The 16,321-nt window shown below is 42.6% G+C and overlaps 1 protein-coding gene across 1 annotated transcript in view; it reads right to left on the bottom strand.

Moving 5' to 3' along the window:
* Positions 1-1,055: 1,055 nt before the first annotated feature.
* Positions 1,056-16,321, bottom strand: part of LOC133606538 (uncharacterized) — a 33,079-nt gene continuing 17,813 nt past the window's right edge. The window contains exons 11-32 of the mRNA XM_061960597.2: positions 10,354-11,366; positions 10,163-10,291; positions 10,067-10,101; positions 9,837-9,986; positions 9,012-9,146; positions 8,900-8,938; positions 8,700-8,825; positions 8,506-8,632; positions 8,259-8,429; positions 7,986-8,182; positions 7,776-7,910; positions 7,662-7,700; positions 7,447-7,587; positions 7,164-7,240; positions 7,039-7,062; positions 6,662-6,959; positions 2,141-6,502; positions 1,991-2,060; positions 1,820-1,915; positions 1,524-1,751; positions 1,325-1,446; positions 1,056-1,256 (exon numbers count right to left, since the gene is read on the bottom strand). Coding sequence (XP_061816581.2) covers positions 1,200-1,256; positions 1,325-1,446; positions 1,524-1,751; positions 1,820-1,915; positions 1,991-2,060; positions 2,141-6,502; positions 6,662-6,959; positions 7,039-7,062; positions 7,164-7,240; positions 7,447-7,587; positions 7,662-7,700; positions 7,776-7,910; positions 7,986-8,182; positions 8,259-8,429; positions 8,506-8,632; positions 8,700-8,825; positions 8,900-8,938; positions 9,012-9,146; positions 9,837-9,986; positions 10,067-10,101; positions 10,163-10,291; positions 10,354-11,366 — 7,771 coding nt within the window. The 3' untranslated portion in view covers positions 1,056-1,199. The remainder of the gene's footprint in view (positions 1,257-1,324; positions 1,447-1,523; positions 1,752-1,819; positions 1,916-1,990; positions 2,061-2,140; positions 6,503-6,661; positions 6,960-7,038; positions 7,063-7,163; positions 7,241-7,446; positions 7,588-7,661; positions 7,701-7,775; positions 7,911-7,985; positions 8,183-8,258; positions 8,430-8,505; positions 8,633-8,699; positions 8,826-8,899; positions 8,939-9,011; positions 9,147-9,836; positions 9,987-10,066; positions 10,102-10,162; positions 10,292-10,353; positions 11,367-16,321) is intronic.

The raw sequence follows: 16,321 nt of genomic DNA, 5'->3' as shown, positions 1-16,321 counted from the left end.
ACCATACCACAATTTGAAACTCAGTGATCTAGTTCCTTCACATGTGTTTAACTGATATGCTGCCATTAAAGGGGAGCCACATCTAGTATGCCACATTTGATAAAATGTGCCTTGTCTTATGGACTGCACAAGTCAAGCACAAAGCTGTAGAGCAGTGGTCCCCAACTACCGGTCCGTGGCCCGGTACTGGTCCGTGGATCAATTGGTACCGGGCCGCACAAGAAATAATTAGTTATTTCCATTTTATTTATTATCTGAGCCCGAACGATCTTTTATTTTGAAGGCTTTTTTATTTTGAAAAATGACCGGATTCTCTCGGTTATATCTTGGTCACTTGAGCGCCCAGCTAGCAAAATGAGTAAAAAACAGATGTCTTTAGAACGTTTCTTTGCGAAGGGGAAAAGGCACAGCGAAGAGAGAACAGCCCACGGCTTATAACAAAAAGAAAGCTTTTGATAGACAATACCAGGAGCCATACTTGAAATATGGATTTATCGCAACAGGTGAAAAGGCCCGCTCAGCAAAGTATGTGGCAACTGCCTCTCAAACAAACAATGGAGCAGACTGGACATAAGCAACACACTTTGTCTCCCATTACCCTCAGTTAGGACCGGCTGGTTGCAGAGAAAAGCTCAGGGCTCCCATTGATTTAGCGTTACGGTGAGTTAAACTTCTCATGCACTTTATATTCGTTTTTAATGTTTTAAGTAGTGTGGAATTGCTGGTTCTTGTCATGTATATATTTTTCCACGTGATTTTTTTATGTATGTATAATGGACTGAGTACACAGAGGATTCACGTTTATTATATTTCATTATTTCCCCCGTCGCCAATCATAACCCCCCCCGCCGGTCCGTGGTAGTTACAAAAAAGTTGGGAACTACTGCTGTCGAGGACCAAATTTGCCCCAAAAAAACAAAAAACACTTTCATAGTGAGACAAAATACAAATGAAGGAATGGCATTTGTTTTTCTAAGGGAGCTCATTCTTAGTAGATGTAAATGTCAGAATAAATAAAGTGAAACTGTTTATCATCTAGAAAGCATGACGACATATTCTGTTTGAGTACATTTTTAATGATTTGACAAATCTCTGGCTAAAGTGTAAAGTGATATTTCACTGTGTAAATTAGGTAAGACAAACAAGTTTTCAATCACAGTAAACCACCGAGCCGCCAAAATGGCGGCCTTTTTCGAAACTCAGTCAGAGATGGAGCCTTGGGTTGATGCGCTCGATTTCTGCTCACGCTGATATTTCTGTGGAAAGACATCATACACGCTCATTAGGAGCAGGTGAATACATGATGAATAATCATTACATGTACCTTCAGGTTGTTGTAGTGTTTCTCACTGCTGCAGTGCTTTTCTTTGGCTGTGCTCTCTTTTAGGCAGAAAATGGAGCAAAGTTCACAGAAATAACCAAGTTTGGGCACCACAAACTCTGTACCTGCACACAAGAAAAGGAAATGAAGAGTTGATCAATTGTACAAAAGTGAAATTAGGAACTATAAGAGTGTGTCATACCGAGAGGGTTGTTGGGTTTAAACGCTGGCAGTTTAAAGTTTGTTGAAACATATGGAGACAGAGAACGTGCTCGCTTTGTTTCTGTAGCAATAATGTCCGCCTCCCATTTGCTCCCAATTGTAGTCTGTCTAAAGTCCTCCTCTCTCTCTTTGTCCTGGTGGACGCTTGGCGAGGAGGTAGCTGGATGGTCTTTTAAGACCGCTTCCATCCCTCTGTTTGTGCTCCCCTCTGCGAAAGAACAACATAAGGAAGGGGAAGGGGCAAGCGGTGCTACTTTGTGACACTGTGATGCTAACCAGGACTCTGTCTGCGTCTCTTCCAGCTGGGCGGGGTCATGTCTTCCGACTGTGCCTCTTCAACCTGTCCCACCTGATCCAGCGTCACAAAGGCCTCTAATGCGGAAAAAAAAGTCACATTTCCCATTATCATTAACAAACCAAAAAAGTGTGTGTAGATAGGAAAAACACCTGTGTTTTTGTCGTCGTCCTCGTCGTCATAATCATCTTCACCGCCTGCTCCGTCTAAAGTCAGCAAAGTCTACAAGAACCAACAAATGACCTTTAGTAATGTCACTCATGGAAGATAAGTATCTCCACAACAAGATGAAAAAAAATCACCTGATCGTTCAGACAGTCCTCTGATTGATCGTCCTCGCTATGTTGGCGGGGAGTGTGTGTCTTTTGTTGAACCTTTTTTTCTTCCTCCATTACAATCTCATCCAGAGTGACCAGAGTTTGTAGCTCCCCGTCAGAAATGTCATCCAGAGTGAGCAACTCTTCTTTATCCTTACTTCCTTCACTTGGCTCCCTTTCCTCTGTTCCCACGGCCATCTCCTCTACTACATCTGGGCTCAGCTCTCGCACCCTTGCTCGCCTCTTCAGCTCCTCCTCCTCGGCCATGTCGTCAGAAAAATTATCCTCTTCCTCGCTCACTTGGTCGAGCTTCCAAACGCTGCTGTCTTTGTTAGGGTGCATTAGTTTGGGCTTGTCTTTCTCTTTCTCGTCAGTTTCCAGTTTGACTTTTCCACATGTGCTGACAGAGATGATGTCCTCACTAGGTTCTTCCTTAATGCTGCCACACACTTTTTCATTAAAACAATCTACAACTCCAGATGTGCCTTTCTCCTCATGTTGGCTGTCATTTATGTCCTCCTCCTTTGGACTATTGTGATCATGGACCGTCTCTTCCTCTACAGAATCAAGGACCTGGAATGTGGTCTCTTCTTCATTACCAGCATCTTGTTCCTGCTTTTCTAAGACATCCTGATGATGCTCACCAGAAGTCTGTCTGTTTTTTTTGGCTCTACCTCTCCAGTTATGCGGGGGCACTTCTTCAGGCTCCACCTGTTCAACCTCTCCCACCTTGTCCTTTGTCACTAAGCTCGTGTGTCTTTTCTGGCGTCCTTGTCGAGTGTGCTTAGTAGGTTGTGATGTTTCCACATCATCTTGAATCTCCTTCTCATTACCTTCTAAAGGCTCTACTTCAGCTGGACCTTCATTCAAAGAATCCATATTACTTGTCTCTACCTTCTCAAGTTGGTTGTCAGTCATATTCTCCTTTGGACTATTGTGATCATGCAGTGTCTCATCCTCTACAGAATCAAGGACCTGGAATGTGGCCTCTTCTTCATTGACAGCATTTTGTTCTTTCTTTTCTAAGGAGGCATCATGATGATGCTCACCAGAGGTCGGTCTACTTCTCTTTTTGGCTCTGCCTTTCCATTTGGGCACTTCTTCAGGCTCTGCCTGTTCAACCTCTCCCACCTTGTCCTGAGTCACTAAGCGTGTGTGTTTTTTCTGGCGTCCTACACGAGTGCGCTTAGTACATTGTGATGTTTCCACATCTTCATCTTGAATGTCCTTTTCATCACCACCTAAAGGCTCTACTTCAGCTGAACCTTCATTGAAAGAATCCATATTATTTGTCTTTTCCTTCTCAAGTTGGTTGTCAGTCATATCCTTCTTTGGACTATTGTGATCATGAAGCGTCTCGTCCTCCACAGAATCTAGGACCTGGAATGTGGCCTCTTCTTCATCGCCAGCATTTTGTTCTTTTTCTAAGGAAGCATCATGATGATGCTCACCAGAGGTCAGTCTGCTCCTTTTCTTGGCTCTGCCTCTCCAGTTGGCTACTTCATCAGGCTCTACCCGTTCAACCTCTCCCATCTTGTCCTGAGTGACTAAGCTTGTTTTTTTTTTCTGGCGGCCCTGTCGAGTGCGCTTAGTACATTGTGATGTTTCCACACCTTCATATTGACTCTCCTTTTCATCACCATCTAAAAGCTCTACTTCAGCAGGACCTTCATTTAAACAATCCATAGCGTTGTACTCTTGCTCAAGTGGGTTGTCAGTGGACTTTGGACTATTGTGATCATGGAGCGTCTCTTCCTCCACAGAATCCAGGACCTGGAATGTGGCCTCTTCTTCATCACCAGCATTTTGTTCTTTCTTTTCTAAGGACACATCACGACGATGCTCACCAGAAGTCATTCTGCTTCTCGTTTTGGCTCTTCCTTTTCTGTTGGGCAGGGATGCTTCTTCATCAAACTCTCCCACCTTATCTAATTTTACCAAGCTTGTATCATCTTCAGAAGAGGAAGAGAAAGGGGGTCTTGTCTGGCGTTTTTGTCGAGTGCGTTTAGTATGTTGTGATGTTTCCCCAGCTTTATCTTTGGCCTTTTTCTCATCATCATCACCATTTAAAGGCTGTTTCTTGAATGGATCTTCATTCATACAATCTACAACTCGATACTCACCTTCCATTTCATGTTGATTGTCAAGCATGTCCTCCTTTGGACTTTTGTGATCATAGAGCGTCTCTTCCTCTACAGAATCTAGGACCTGGAATGTGGCTTCTTCTTCATCTCCAGTGCATTCTTCCTTCTGTTTTAAGGAAGCATAATGATGATGCCCACCAGAAGTCAGTCTAATTTTTTTGGATCTGCCTCTCAATTTGGGCGGGGACGCTTCTTCGTCATCAACCTCTCCCACCTTATCCAACGTCACCAAGTTTGTGTTGTCTTTCGAAGAGAAAGAAAGAAGGTGTCTTGTCTGGTGGTGTTGAGTGTGTTTTGCATGGCAGGATGTTTCTCCAGCCTTATCTTTGTCCTCCTTATCATCACCATCTAAAGGTTTTTTTTCAGCTGGATCTTCATTCGAAGAATCCATGATCTTATTTGACTCTTCCTCCTCTTGTTGGTGGTCAGCCATATCCTTCTTAGGACTATTGTGATCACATAGGGGCTCTTCCTCCACTGAATCCCGGACCTGGAATGTGGCTGCTTCCTCTTCATCACAAGCATCTTGTTCCTTCTTTTCTAAGGAAACATCCTGATGATGCTCACCAGAGATCAGTGTGCTTCTCCAGTTGGGCAGGGATGCTTTGTCAACAACTTCTCCCACCTTATCCACTGTCAACAAGGTTGTGTTGTCTTCTGAAGAGGAAGAAAACAAATGTCTTGGCTGGTGGTGTGGTTGAGTGCGCTTAGTATGTTGTGATGTTCCCACAGCCTCATCTTTACCCTCTTTCTCATCATCATCACCACCATCTTCTTTGGCTGGACCTTCATCATGGAGCATCTCGTCTTCCACACAGTCCAAGACCGTGAATGTGGCTTCTTCTTCATCACAAACGTCTAAGCAGTCATCTTCGCTTTTAGTGGTTTCGACTGATTTCTTAGGTCTTCCCCTTCCTCTTGTAGCTGGGGGACTCTTCTGTTTGTCTTTGAGGACAGGCTCAGTTTTCTTGGTTGGTGTTTCTTTTCTGGTGGTTTCCTGTGAAGTTCTCGTCCTTTTCCTCGTTGATGTCATTTCTCCATGACCTCTTTTCCCACTCGGGGCATCTTTCGTTGGCGGCCTTCCTCTTTTTCCTCTGCTGGATCTGGTTGTGATGCTGGGTTCTTCTTGTACTGTCTCAGTGTCGACAGAGTCTAAGATGTGGAAAGTAGTCTCCTCATCCTTTATGGTTGGACCCTGGGTCTTCCCTCGGGTGCTCCTCCTCCTTCTATCTGGTGTCAATCTGCTGCTTGACTGTTGAACTTGGATATTATCAACAACCTGGTACTTCTGCTCAGCTTTAGGAGGTCCAAAGGTGGTGGGGTCCTTTACTATAGCCTGATGCGTTTTTGAAGACTCGTGTTGTTCTCTCTTGGATGCTCTACTTGAAGAAGTCACCCCACGCTCACTGTCTGCCTTATTCTTGGTGGAAGTTGGCTGCTCTTCCACAGAATCAATCACCTGGTATGCAGCTTCTTCTTCTTCTAGTGAAGTCATAGGGTCTTCTTTACAGAGCAGGCCACCCGAGGTATCTCGAGGGTGTTTGTCATCGTCGTTTTTGTTTGTTTGACAGGATTCTGCTATCACCTCTTTATCATCTTTCTTGTTTGTCTTCTGTTTGTCTCCTTTGTCTTTTAGAGGAGACATGAAAATATATTTGTTTGCTTCATCTACATTTCTGGGTGTGTCAACTTGTGGAGAAGTCTCCTCTTCCTTGCACATTTGTTTTGTGTCATTTTCAAACTGGCTGATGGGATGCAGCTCTGGAGCTACTTGGACCTCAGTAGCGCCATCTCCAGAGATATTAAGCTCCTTGAGGCTCTGGTCTTCTGAGGAAGGTTTCTCTTCATCGCTCACGGTGTCCAACACTTGAAAGTTTTCCTTGGTTGCAACAGTTATCATTCTATCTTTTTTACAAGTAGAAGAAGACAAAGCCTGCAAACATCTCTGAGATTCAGCCTTTAACTCTTCAGCCTTAAAGGAGCTCTTTGACTTTTGAGACATTGAGTGAGAAGATGGGCTGCATTTGGACGAGCTTCTTGTGGTTCTGGTGTTGGTTTGTTTGGAAGTCAGGTTGGAGGAGAACTCAGTAGAACTCGTTTTGGCTTTTTCCTCCCCAACTTCATCCACAGTAACAAAGTCATCCATTTGAAAAGGTTCACAAAATAGTGCCCAAGGAGGAATGCGGTCTTCAGTAAACTCCACCTTAGATTGGATGGAAAAGACAGAAATAATGAAAATTAACAGTTTACTTGAATAATATCTTGTTTTCTTTTCTCAGGCTTGCAGTGTTTTCACTGGCTTCCAATGAAAAAGACAAGGGATGACAACAATAAACGAGGAAATTGAGCTACCACAACTTACCCCTGCATTGTTTCTTTTTAGAAAGCAGGGAGCAGCATAAGGACCCACCGAGGCTCCCGGTGCTCCATCTTCCACTTTTGCAGTCATTTTCTTTTCCTCCTGGGCCACTGTTTTCCCAACGTTATCTTTAGTCTTAGTTTGTTGTTGTGCCACCTTTGTTGTTCTTTCAGGGACAGCTGATAGAGCAGTAGTAACCGTGGAGCACACAGCAGCCTGGAAGCTGACTTTCTTCCTGTCCGTCTCAGGGCACAATGTAATCACACTGTGATCCATCAGACGCCTTTTCAAGGTATTTACACTGAAATCAAATCCAAACAAAGAGCTAGCACCAAGTTTTATGTTTTCTATTGCCATGACAAACACATTAGAATCCATACCTCTCAATGCCTTCAACTTCACACCTGAAAACCAGAGCAAGGAGAAATATTGCTTTCAAAATGCTGTGTCAAAAGGCTGCCAACACGCATGCATGGGCACACACACAATGGGATAGCACACCTACCGCAATTTTGTTGACAAATCATTGGATTTCTCCTCCACACACTTAACGCCTGTAGTGTCGGCCATTTCGATGCAAATCTGTGGTGTAGATAGCGAGAGACAGAGAGCAATATATAGAGATAGATCGACAAAGAAAAGGTAGAGACAGATTTATATTTTTTTTAAGAAATAGAAGGAGATTTATAGAGAGATAGAAGGAGATTTATAGAGAAAAGGCAAATAATTTTTCTGATAGACACATATGACACCTGGAGTAATTTGGATCGACAGTATTTGTCATGTACCCGATTATCCAGAGGCAAGAAGTTGACAACAGCTGCATGAGATGTGACAAAATCTAATACAAGTTTAACAATGTACTCGCAGATCCAGGAGACATTCACACAAAGCAGGCGCTCGGCCAACGTCTCCAGTTGTCCAACGCGCTGAAAGGCAAAAAGCAAAGCATTCCTGAGGATCGGCTTCCACTTCCTTTGTCAGTAGCTCTTGGTTGACTCACAGCATTGCTCAGCTGCATCAGACTTTTGTACAAGTTCTCCTGTCAAGAGAGTACAAGTAAAATGATGAGTAATGTCATCGGAGCACCTTGACTGCTCTTTTCCAGAGTCCATACCTCGCTGCTTTCTGGACACATGGGTGACAGGACAAAGTGCACAGAGAGTTTTTTGGTTTGGTCCCCCACTTCCGTTTTCAAGTGATTGTGGAGAAATCGGCAGCAGGCGCTCCATTCACTGAAATGCACAAAGCTCTGCAAACCAAAATAGGCGTGATGAGCACATGTCCAAACAGTGTGTGTGTCAGGAGAAGGCTGGAGTGTCCTCACCCTTCTCTGGGTTGGCAGCACGATTACGTTGTAGTACCTAGACTGAAGGTCCTTCTGGGAAATATATGGCCACACCAGCTTGGCCACACGATCGTAACTATAGTTTGCATTAAAACCTGTCAACATGATCGTTGGAGCTGTCACACCTCGACGCTCGGCCTCGTAAATGTCAGCTTCGTCTTTGATAGTCAGAAACTCTGCGAAGACCACAACATGTGAGAGACGGAAGCCTCATTACATGAGTCCATTGGTTACATCACTGTGGGCTCTCACCTGGGATACTAAACCAGGAAGACGTTGTTGGGAACAGGTAGGGTTTCTGTGGTATGGTCAGCAAGAATGGAGAGTAGCTTCCCTCCGGAACACTGAACTCTAATGTAGGAAGAGTTGCCCCGGCAACCGCCACACTGCTGTCTGGCATGGCTTTCTCAGGAAGCATTGGTACTGTGAAGAAAAGCAAGCTTGCTATCGCTGCCTTTAAATTTCATATGATATTGTCAGTCTGTCCCAGTGAGCTTACGTGGAGCAGGGCATTTTATTTTAGGACGCCACAGCCTGTGGACATGGTAGGCAGGACACCGATTCAGCAAAGAGTACCATACTCCGAAGCGATCAGCATCACAATCAGACTCAAACTCAACAAATAGCTGCAACAAGCAGATTGAATATGACTAACACATTCAGCACTGACATATCATCAAGACATCAATGCACCTTGTTAAGGAGAGGCAGGAAGTTTTTGACAGAGACTATCTTCCTTAAATCTTCCCGGAGGCTGATAGTCTCACTTGGAGAGATGTTCTTGATGAAGATGGTTCTCGACGTAAAGTCACTCACAGGCTGGAGTTTTAAAGGTAAAAGAATTAAAAGACACAAAAATAATCCTTACATTCACAATGTTTTTATTTACTTACAGAATTCATTATGGCCATCAGCGATGCGTAAAAACCAATCTGGAACACAAAATATTTGACTCAGTAGCTAATATTGGCCCCTTCACAGCATCCCAAAGTGCTTACTGCGTACCGGCGACATGGAGACATTTTTACCCAACACATGCAGTTGCAATTTATTACACCAGCCTTCGAGTGCAAATGTTTTGTTCCTGCTGGCGATGAAAGCAGCCATAACATCCTTTTCTCTCTCCATCTGAACAAACGCCTGAAGGTCACAAAGAGACATCCAATGAAGTCATTCAATAAGTGATTTTGTGTACATTCACATCTGGTAAGTGCACTATTGTATAATCATAAGAGTAATTCAAAGTGCCTACTAAGGCTGCACAAAAACAAGATCCTATTTCTAAAAAAGGATTTATTTCATTTTACTAAACAGGCAGCATCGCTAACAAACGCTGCCATTTTACTTAAATAATCATGTTGCACTCTACTCCAGTCTCGCCAGCCAGGGCGAGTTGGCTTTACTGCTCTGGGTTCTTACCTAATAAGAGCCAACGTCATTGGCCATCAATTATCACTATCACATTACTTAAAGAACGTTTCTTCTATCACACTGTAGAGTGAGCGAGCGTGCCATGTCTCATTGCCTTTTATTTTCAGACTTCTTCAACTCTGTTAAGGAAGTCCCCGCCAATGGTCCTTCGGGGACCTTCCATGAAGAACGTTAGAAGTCAATTGCAAGTTTCTTCAAATCAGCACAAGATAATGAGGAGTCTAATCAAAATGACAATCCCTTTATAAAAAAAGTACCTTTCTTGAGTTATTTGGAATGTAAGCACATGGCTCTGAATATGGTGTGTGTGTGTGTGTGTGAAAATATCCCTCAGAGTATAAATCTCAATAGTAAGCAAGAAAATTGGCATGTCCAGAATCATGCAATAGTCACACATACCATGCACGTTTGAGGAATAACGTAGATTTTCTTGTCCGAATACTCAAATCCAAACGGTTCCAACAACCGGGCGATGTCTTCCTCACTGTAGGAACCATCATATATGGGCAGGTGCGTGATCAACAACTGCCTCTTGTTGAGTAACAGAAACTGGACAAACAGAACATTGTGATTGTTCTTTTACTTCAACATGCTAACAAATGCACAGATGCATAAAGTGACGTTCTTACCCTTGCTGAAAAGCAGGTTTTCTTTTTGAGGCATACTGCAACAGACAAAGTTACAAATAAATAACAACTAGTAAATTGTTGACGTGTCAGACTCACCGATTCTTTTTTGAAGCAGATGTTGTTCCATCATCTCTCCAATGGTGAGTGTGGCTGCAGCCTCAGCGCTGTGTGATGATATCACATCCTGCACCACTGTTGCCTTAGGTGGAGTCTTGGATGCTGTTGCTGTGGAAACAAGACTTAATGAACAAGTCACTGGTTTGTCAACATTTAGGTGGCTAACCAACCTCCTTGCTTCTGTTCTTGTTTTTTGTCTCGTGCTTGTGTTAGCTTTGCGTCCCCATCAGCTTCACCTTGCCGATTAATTAGTAAATCCCTTTTGGGGGCCGCCGGTGGAACTGCTGATTCCACTAGGGGCTCGGTACTCAGCTGGTTTTTCACACTTTTGTCAAGTTGTGGGTCTGTCTTTGTGAAAGTGTCCACTACCATTGGTTCTGTAAATTCGGATTTTGGAGCCACTGCTCGCTCTGGCGAACATGCCAAGTTTGCCGTTCCAACATCAGCTGCTTCTGGTGGAGTGGTCTCGGCCTCTGCGGTGTGGTCTCTTAGAGGTTCTGTCATGCTTGCTGGTGCAACATTGGCCATTTCTGGTTGTGTAGTTAGCGCTTTTGGAGGTTCTTTCACTCTTGTTCGTCTATCATCAACTACTTCTGGTGATGCGGTCTCGGCCGTGGTGGTATGGTCTTTTAGAGGTTTGGTCACGCTGGCTATTCCAACGTTGGCTGCTTTCGGTTGTGTGGTCTGATCTCTTGGAGGTTCTGTAACACTTGCTGGTCCAGCATTGGCTGCTTCCGGTTGTGTGGGCTGGTGTCTTTGAGGTTCGGTCACGCTTGCTGGTACCGCATCGACCACTTTTGGTTGTATGTTTTGCTCTCTGGTGGCAATCAGCTTAGACGAGACCTTAAGATTGTGTTGCTTTTCTGCAGTTCTACATTTGGATGGCTCCTCCTCTTCTTTAAGGGCAGTTCCTGGTGCAACACTTTTTAGAACTTCACATTTGGGTGCTTCTCTAATAACCTTTGACCCTTGAGCTGACTTAACAGTGAAGGTAGTTTTTAACTTTTTTTTTACTGGACCTTTCTTCTGAGCTCCTTTCACCGTCTTGGTGACCTGCTTGCATGAGACATCCTTTGCTTTGGAAACCAACCTTTTTGCAGAAAGTACAGCAGGTTTTGCAGAGGGGATACTAGCAGATTTAGATGTGGTAGTGGTAGCGACACTGTTTGAGGCGTCAGGTTTTCTGGCAAAACAATGAAAGAATTTATGCAGCCTTACTTTTTGTAATTTACGAGGTAGGCCCGATGCAATATTGATACCGGACAGGAAAAAGTTGTAACTTTGTATATCAGCTGATACAGATACTATGACTATACTTTTCTTCTTTTCTGTATTAGCAATAGATTTGTATTCTTGTACTTTGCTAAATATAGACATAAAAACAAAACAAAATATATATATATATATATATATATATATAAGAAAACTGTATTTTCTGCTTCCCTGAAGGAAGAAATTAAAAGCCCACAACACAACCTAAAGGGAACTTTTAAAGCAAAGCCAACTTTTCTTACTAATTGGTACCTACTGTTTATTTGGGATCTGCATTATGTCCCGAAAAATAGAAATCAAACCGTGGAGCCATTGAGATATTTATAAAACACTTTTGCCTTCCTTTATACTTTCGGGGAACTAGTCGTTTAGAATTTCCCCCTTTCGTAACGTTTTTTTCCAAGTGTGACATCAGCGAATTATGATAGAGATTTACTAAAAGTGCTTTGCGCGCTGCCACCGTTGTAGTGAATTGGCTCCTTCTTGTTCGCTATCCTTTTGCGCGCGACCGCCGCCGTAGTCAATAGGCTCTTTCTTGTTCGGTATCCTCTTGTTGTGAGGCAGACTTTCTCGTATATGTACATGCATGCTCCACTGTTACCATTTCTAACACAAAGTAGCATATATTTCGAACGTAATCTGTCAGTAGGCTGGATATGGAAGTGCTAAAGACTACTACAAAGACAAAGATGACAAAAAAAAAACGCTGTTGAAGTGGAGCCACGTAAATAACATCACCCACAAAACGGCGCATCCTATTATTGCATTCAATCCAAGATGCACTACATGCTTCCATTTGTTGAAAAGCTCTATGGAGATGATGATTTCATTTTCCAGCATGATCTGGCACCTGCCCACAGTGCCAAAACTACCAGTAACTGGTGTACTGACCATGGCATTACTGTCTTCGATTGGCCTGCCAACTCCCCTGACCTGAACCCCATAGAGAATTTGTGGGGTATTGTGAAGAAGAAGCTGAAAGACACCAGACCCAATAATGCAAATGAGCTAACGGTCGCTATTGAAGCATCCTAGGCATCCATAACACCTCAGCAATGCCACAGGCTGATTGCCTCCATTGCCACGCCGCATTGATGCAGTAATCCCTGCAAAAAGATTCCCAACCAAGTACTGAGTGCATTAATTGACATTTTCAAATGTTTGATTTTGTTTTGCTGTTATAAATCTTTTTTTTTAACTTGGTCTGAGGAAATATTCAACATTTTTGAGATAGGATTTTTGAGTTTTCTTAAGCTGTTTGACATAATCAGCAATATTAAAATAATAAAAGGCTTGCAATATTTCAGTTGATGTGTAATGAATCCAGAATGTATGAATTTTTATTTTATTTTATTTGTTTATTTTTTTTCAATTGCATTACAGAAAATAAATAACTTTATCACAATATTCTAATTTTCTGAGACAGTCCTGTATGTTAATCCTCAAAGCTGTCAGTCTGCTCTTCCTTCTGTCAATAATAATTGAGGCTGTGCTGAAGAGCGAGAGGCTAAAGGTCCACTGAAAATGTACCGTATTTTACGAACTATAAGGCGCACTTAAAATCCTTTGTTTTTCTCAAAATATTTACAGTGCGCCTTATAACCCGGTGCGCCTAATGTACGGACTAATTGTGGTTGTGCTTAACAACCTCAAAGCAATTTTATTTGATACAAGTTGTAATGATAAGTGTGACCAGTAGATGACAGTCACACATAAGTGCAACGTGTGAACTGCAGGTTGACTGACACCTGTTCACTGAATAACTCCAGCAAGTACAGGTTAGCAAGCAAGGCCAACACTTCAATGTTTCATTGAGAATATAGAACATAACACACAGCATTAAAAAAAATCTCTCAAATTATTTTAGTAAGACTTTGGTAAGATACGAAGCTGCACCGCTTAAGGGATTGTCGGCCCATTACGGTTACCGTAGTCAGAAGTGCAGTGCTTCAACATACGAGTATTATGGTGCGTATACAAGGACCACAAAAACGTACCTTTTAGGAGACATTATCTGGTGTTTTGTTCCTGCTGTTGTGTATTTGGGATTCGCATAAGTCACAAAATTTTGCAAACGTAGCCCGCACCATCATCAATAAACTCCTTTTTCTCTATCCTCGTTGTGGGGCATTCAGTCTCCACTGTTGTCATTTGTAATATAAAAGGAGCGTACAGTTCAAACTAGGGCTGGGCGATATATCGAATATACTCGATATATCGCGGGTTTGTCTCTGTGCGATATAGAAAATGACTATATCGTGATATTCGAGTATACGTTCTCACGCAGACTATATCGTGATATTCGAGTATACGTTCTCACGCAGTTGCTTTTAGCTGCGGGCATTACACTACAGCAGCGTTTCTCAAAGTGTGGGGCGCGCCCCACTGGTGGGGAATAGAGACATGACAGGTGGGGCGCGAGGAACGGGAGGACATTTCACTTTAATTCTTTTTTTTAAAATTATATTCTTAGATTTTTTTTTTTTACTATGCTTTCATTTTCTATACACACTGTAAATCACTTTGTGATTCTGTCTGTGGAATCCGCTATATAAATAAATGTAAATTACTTATTTTTCCTGTAGGCTTTAAATTTTTCGGTAGGAGCGAAAGTTTGACAGACATAGCAACAGTAACTAATGGGGGCGGGGCTAAGCGGATCAAACTTTCGCGCGGATGGGTAGCAGGCTAATGTGTGGACCACAATTACACAAAATGGATACATTTGTGACTGGCACCTCAAAGGTCGTCGAACCAGAGCCAGAGCCAGCGCCTTCAGAAAAACAAAAATCTGACGGGCCTAATCAACCATAAAGCCAACCGAAAAGAAAATATGATGAAGGGTATCTTGCTCTTGGATTCACGGCAGCGGTGGTGGGGGCAGAGGAGAGACCCCTGTGTGTTCTGTGTCTAAAAGCGCTAGCAGCAGACAGCATGAGACCCAACAAATTAAAGAGACACCTCGAGACCACACACCCCAATCACGTCAATAAGCCACTTGATTTATTTCAAAGAAAACTGACAGAGTACCGTCAACAGGAGAAGCGAATGGTAAAAGCTACATCAGTAAACAGTAACGCTCAAATGGCTTCATATAGAGTTGCATACAGAATTGCACAATGCAAAAAACACATGTTATGTCCTCGGTTTCACCTATGTGCTTATTTAGGTGTCTTAATTTAATAATAATCAGGCAACACGTTTAAACTCAATGCCTCGGATCGCTCCCGTTTATTAACAACTTCGAGAGTCCAAACTCTCCCTCCCTCCCGTGACGTCACACACTGAACACATGCTACGGTGGCTCGGACATGACAAAACAGTACATGACACCTCACACAATTGCTGAGCAGCTCATTCTCCCCGCTGCAATAGACCTGGTGTCAGTCATGCTTAGTTATTTTATTTATTATTGAACTTGATGCAAGTTATACCACAGCTGCACAGTTATTTTATTTATTATTGAACTTGATGTTATGTTATGTTATTGAGTTTGAATGTATACAACTTGATGTTACTTGATGTTCAATAAATTTGAAAATGTTAAGCTTGGCATTAGCGTTCTGTTGGGGTGATGGGGGCAGGTGGGGCTTGAAAACTCCCCCTTGTCCAAAGTGGGGGATGACAAAAAAAGTTTGAGAACCACTGCACTACAGGCTTTTCTCCCTCTTTCTTGTCTCTACTTCTCACAGAGACATAAAACAAGCGCACCTTCTTACATACGTCACATACTGTCGCGCGTGCAACGTCATACGCTCTCGCGGAGCAGAGGTAGCAGAATGGGTAAAGTTAGCTGTGCTGCTAGCGGTGCGGTGCAAGTGGTAATACGAGAGAGAGAAGGTGCGAATATGGTAACAAATGAAGTAAGAAAAATTAATTCCCAAGAAAAACAGCAGGGGTCCATCGTCTGGCGGTGGTTTGGCTTCAAGCGGGAAGATGTTGAACAAACAACAGTAACGTCAAGTATGCGGCAAAAGCGCTGCTACAAAAAGTAGCATTACTGCTAATTTGTAGCATCATTTGAAAAGTCACCCGCTAGAGAATAAGGAGTGCTTGAAACTCTGCATGTCAATATCTCCGTTCGGTGCCACACCAACAAAATGCCTAAGCAACCATTTCCAGATCAACACCGTATGAAAAAAATAGTCAACAACAGAAGGCGATAACGTCCGCAGTAACCTACCACATAGCAAACGACATACACTATTTGATTTCCTATTATGCAGCTCATTTTTATTTGACAGTTATTGAAATATCTTGTGTGACATCATGCACAAAGTGCACTTTATTTGTTTTAAAACATTGTAGTGGCGTTCTGTTCAAAAAGTGAATTTTAATTTAGTGTTGTTTTGATATGTCATCTTAGTGACATCATGCACAAAATTGCACTAATAGCTTGTTTTGAAATGTCTCTGACAATCTTGCATGTTCTGTTTTGGAAATTACATGAATGTTTGTGCCACTGCTTAATAACTGTTTAATAAATACAGTTTTGGTAAATTGACTTAGTTGTGATTTCCCTCTCTGCATGAAAGTTTAAAATGAGCATATATTAATGCCGTATGAACAAGAATGTTTTAATGTAGACACATACGATCACCATACTGGTGTGATTATATGCATCAAGTGTTAATTCAAGGCTAAGGCCAAATATCGAGATATAAATCATGTTTCGTGACATGGCCTAAAAATATTGAGATATTAATAAAAGGCCATATCGCCCAGCCCTAGTTCAAACTGATATCTGTCAGTAGACTTGCTATGGCAGCACTAAAAACTACCGGTACAACAAAGATGACGGGGAAAAGACGCTGTCGAAGTGGGGCCACGAAAATAAGATCGCCCACAAAACAGTGCATCCTGAAA

The sequence above is a fragment of the Nerophis lumbriciformis genome, linkage group LG05, assembly GCF_033978685.3.
Source record: "Nerophis lumbriciformis linkage group LG05, RoL_Nlum_v2.1, whole genome shotgun sequence".
Taxonomy (NCBI): domain Eukaryota; kingdom Metazoa; phylum Chordata; class Actinopteri; order Syngnathiformes; family Syngnathidae; genus Nerophis; species Nerophis lumbriciformis.
This window is presented reverse-complemented; position numbering and strand designations above follow the sequence as displayed.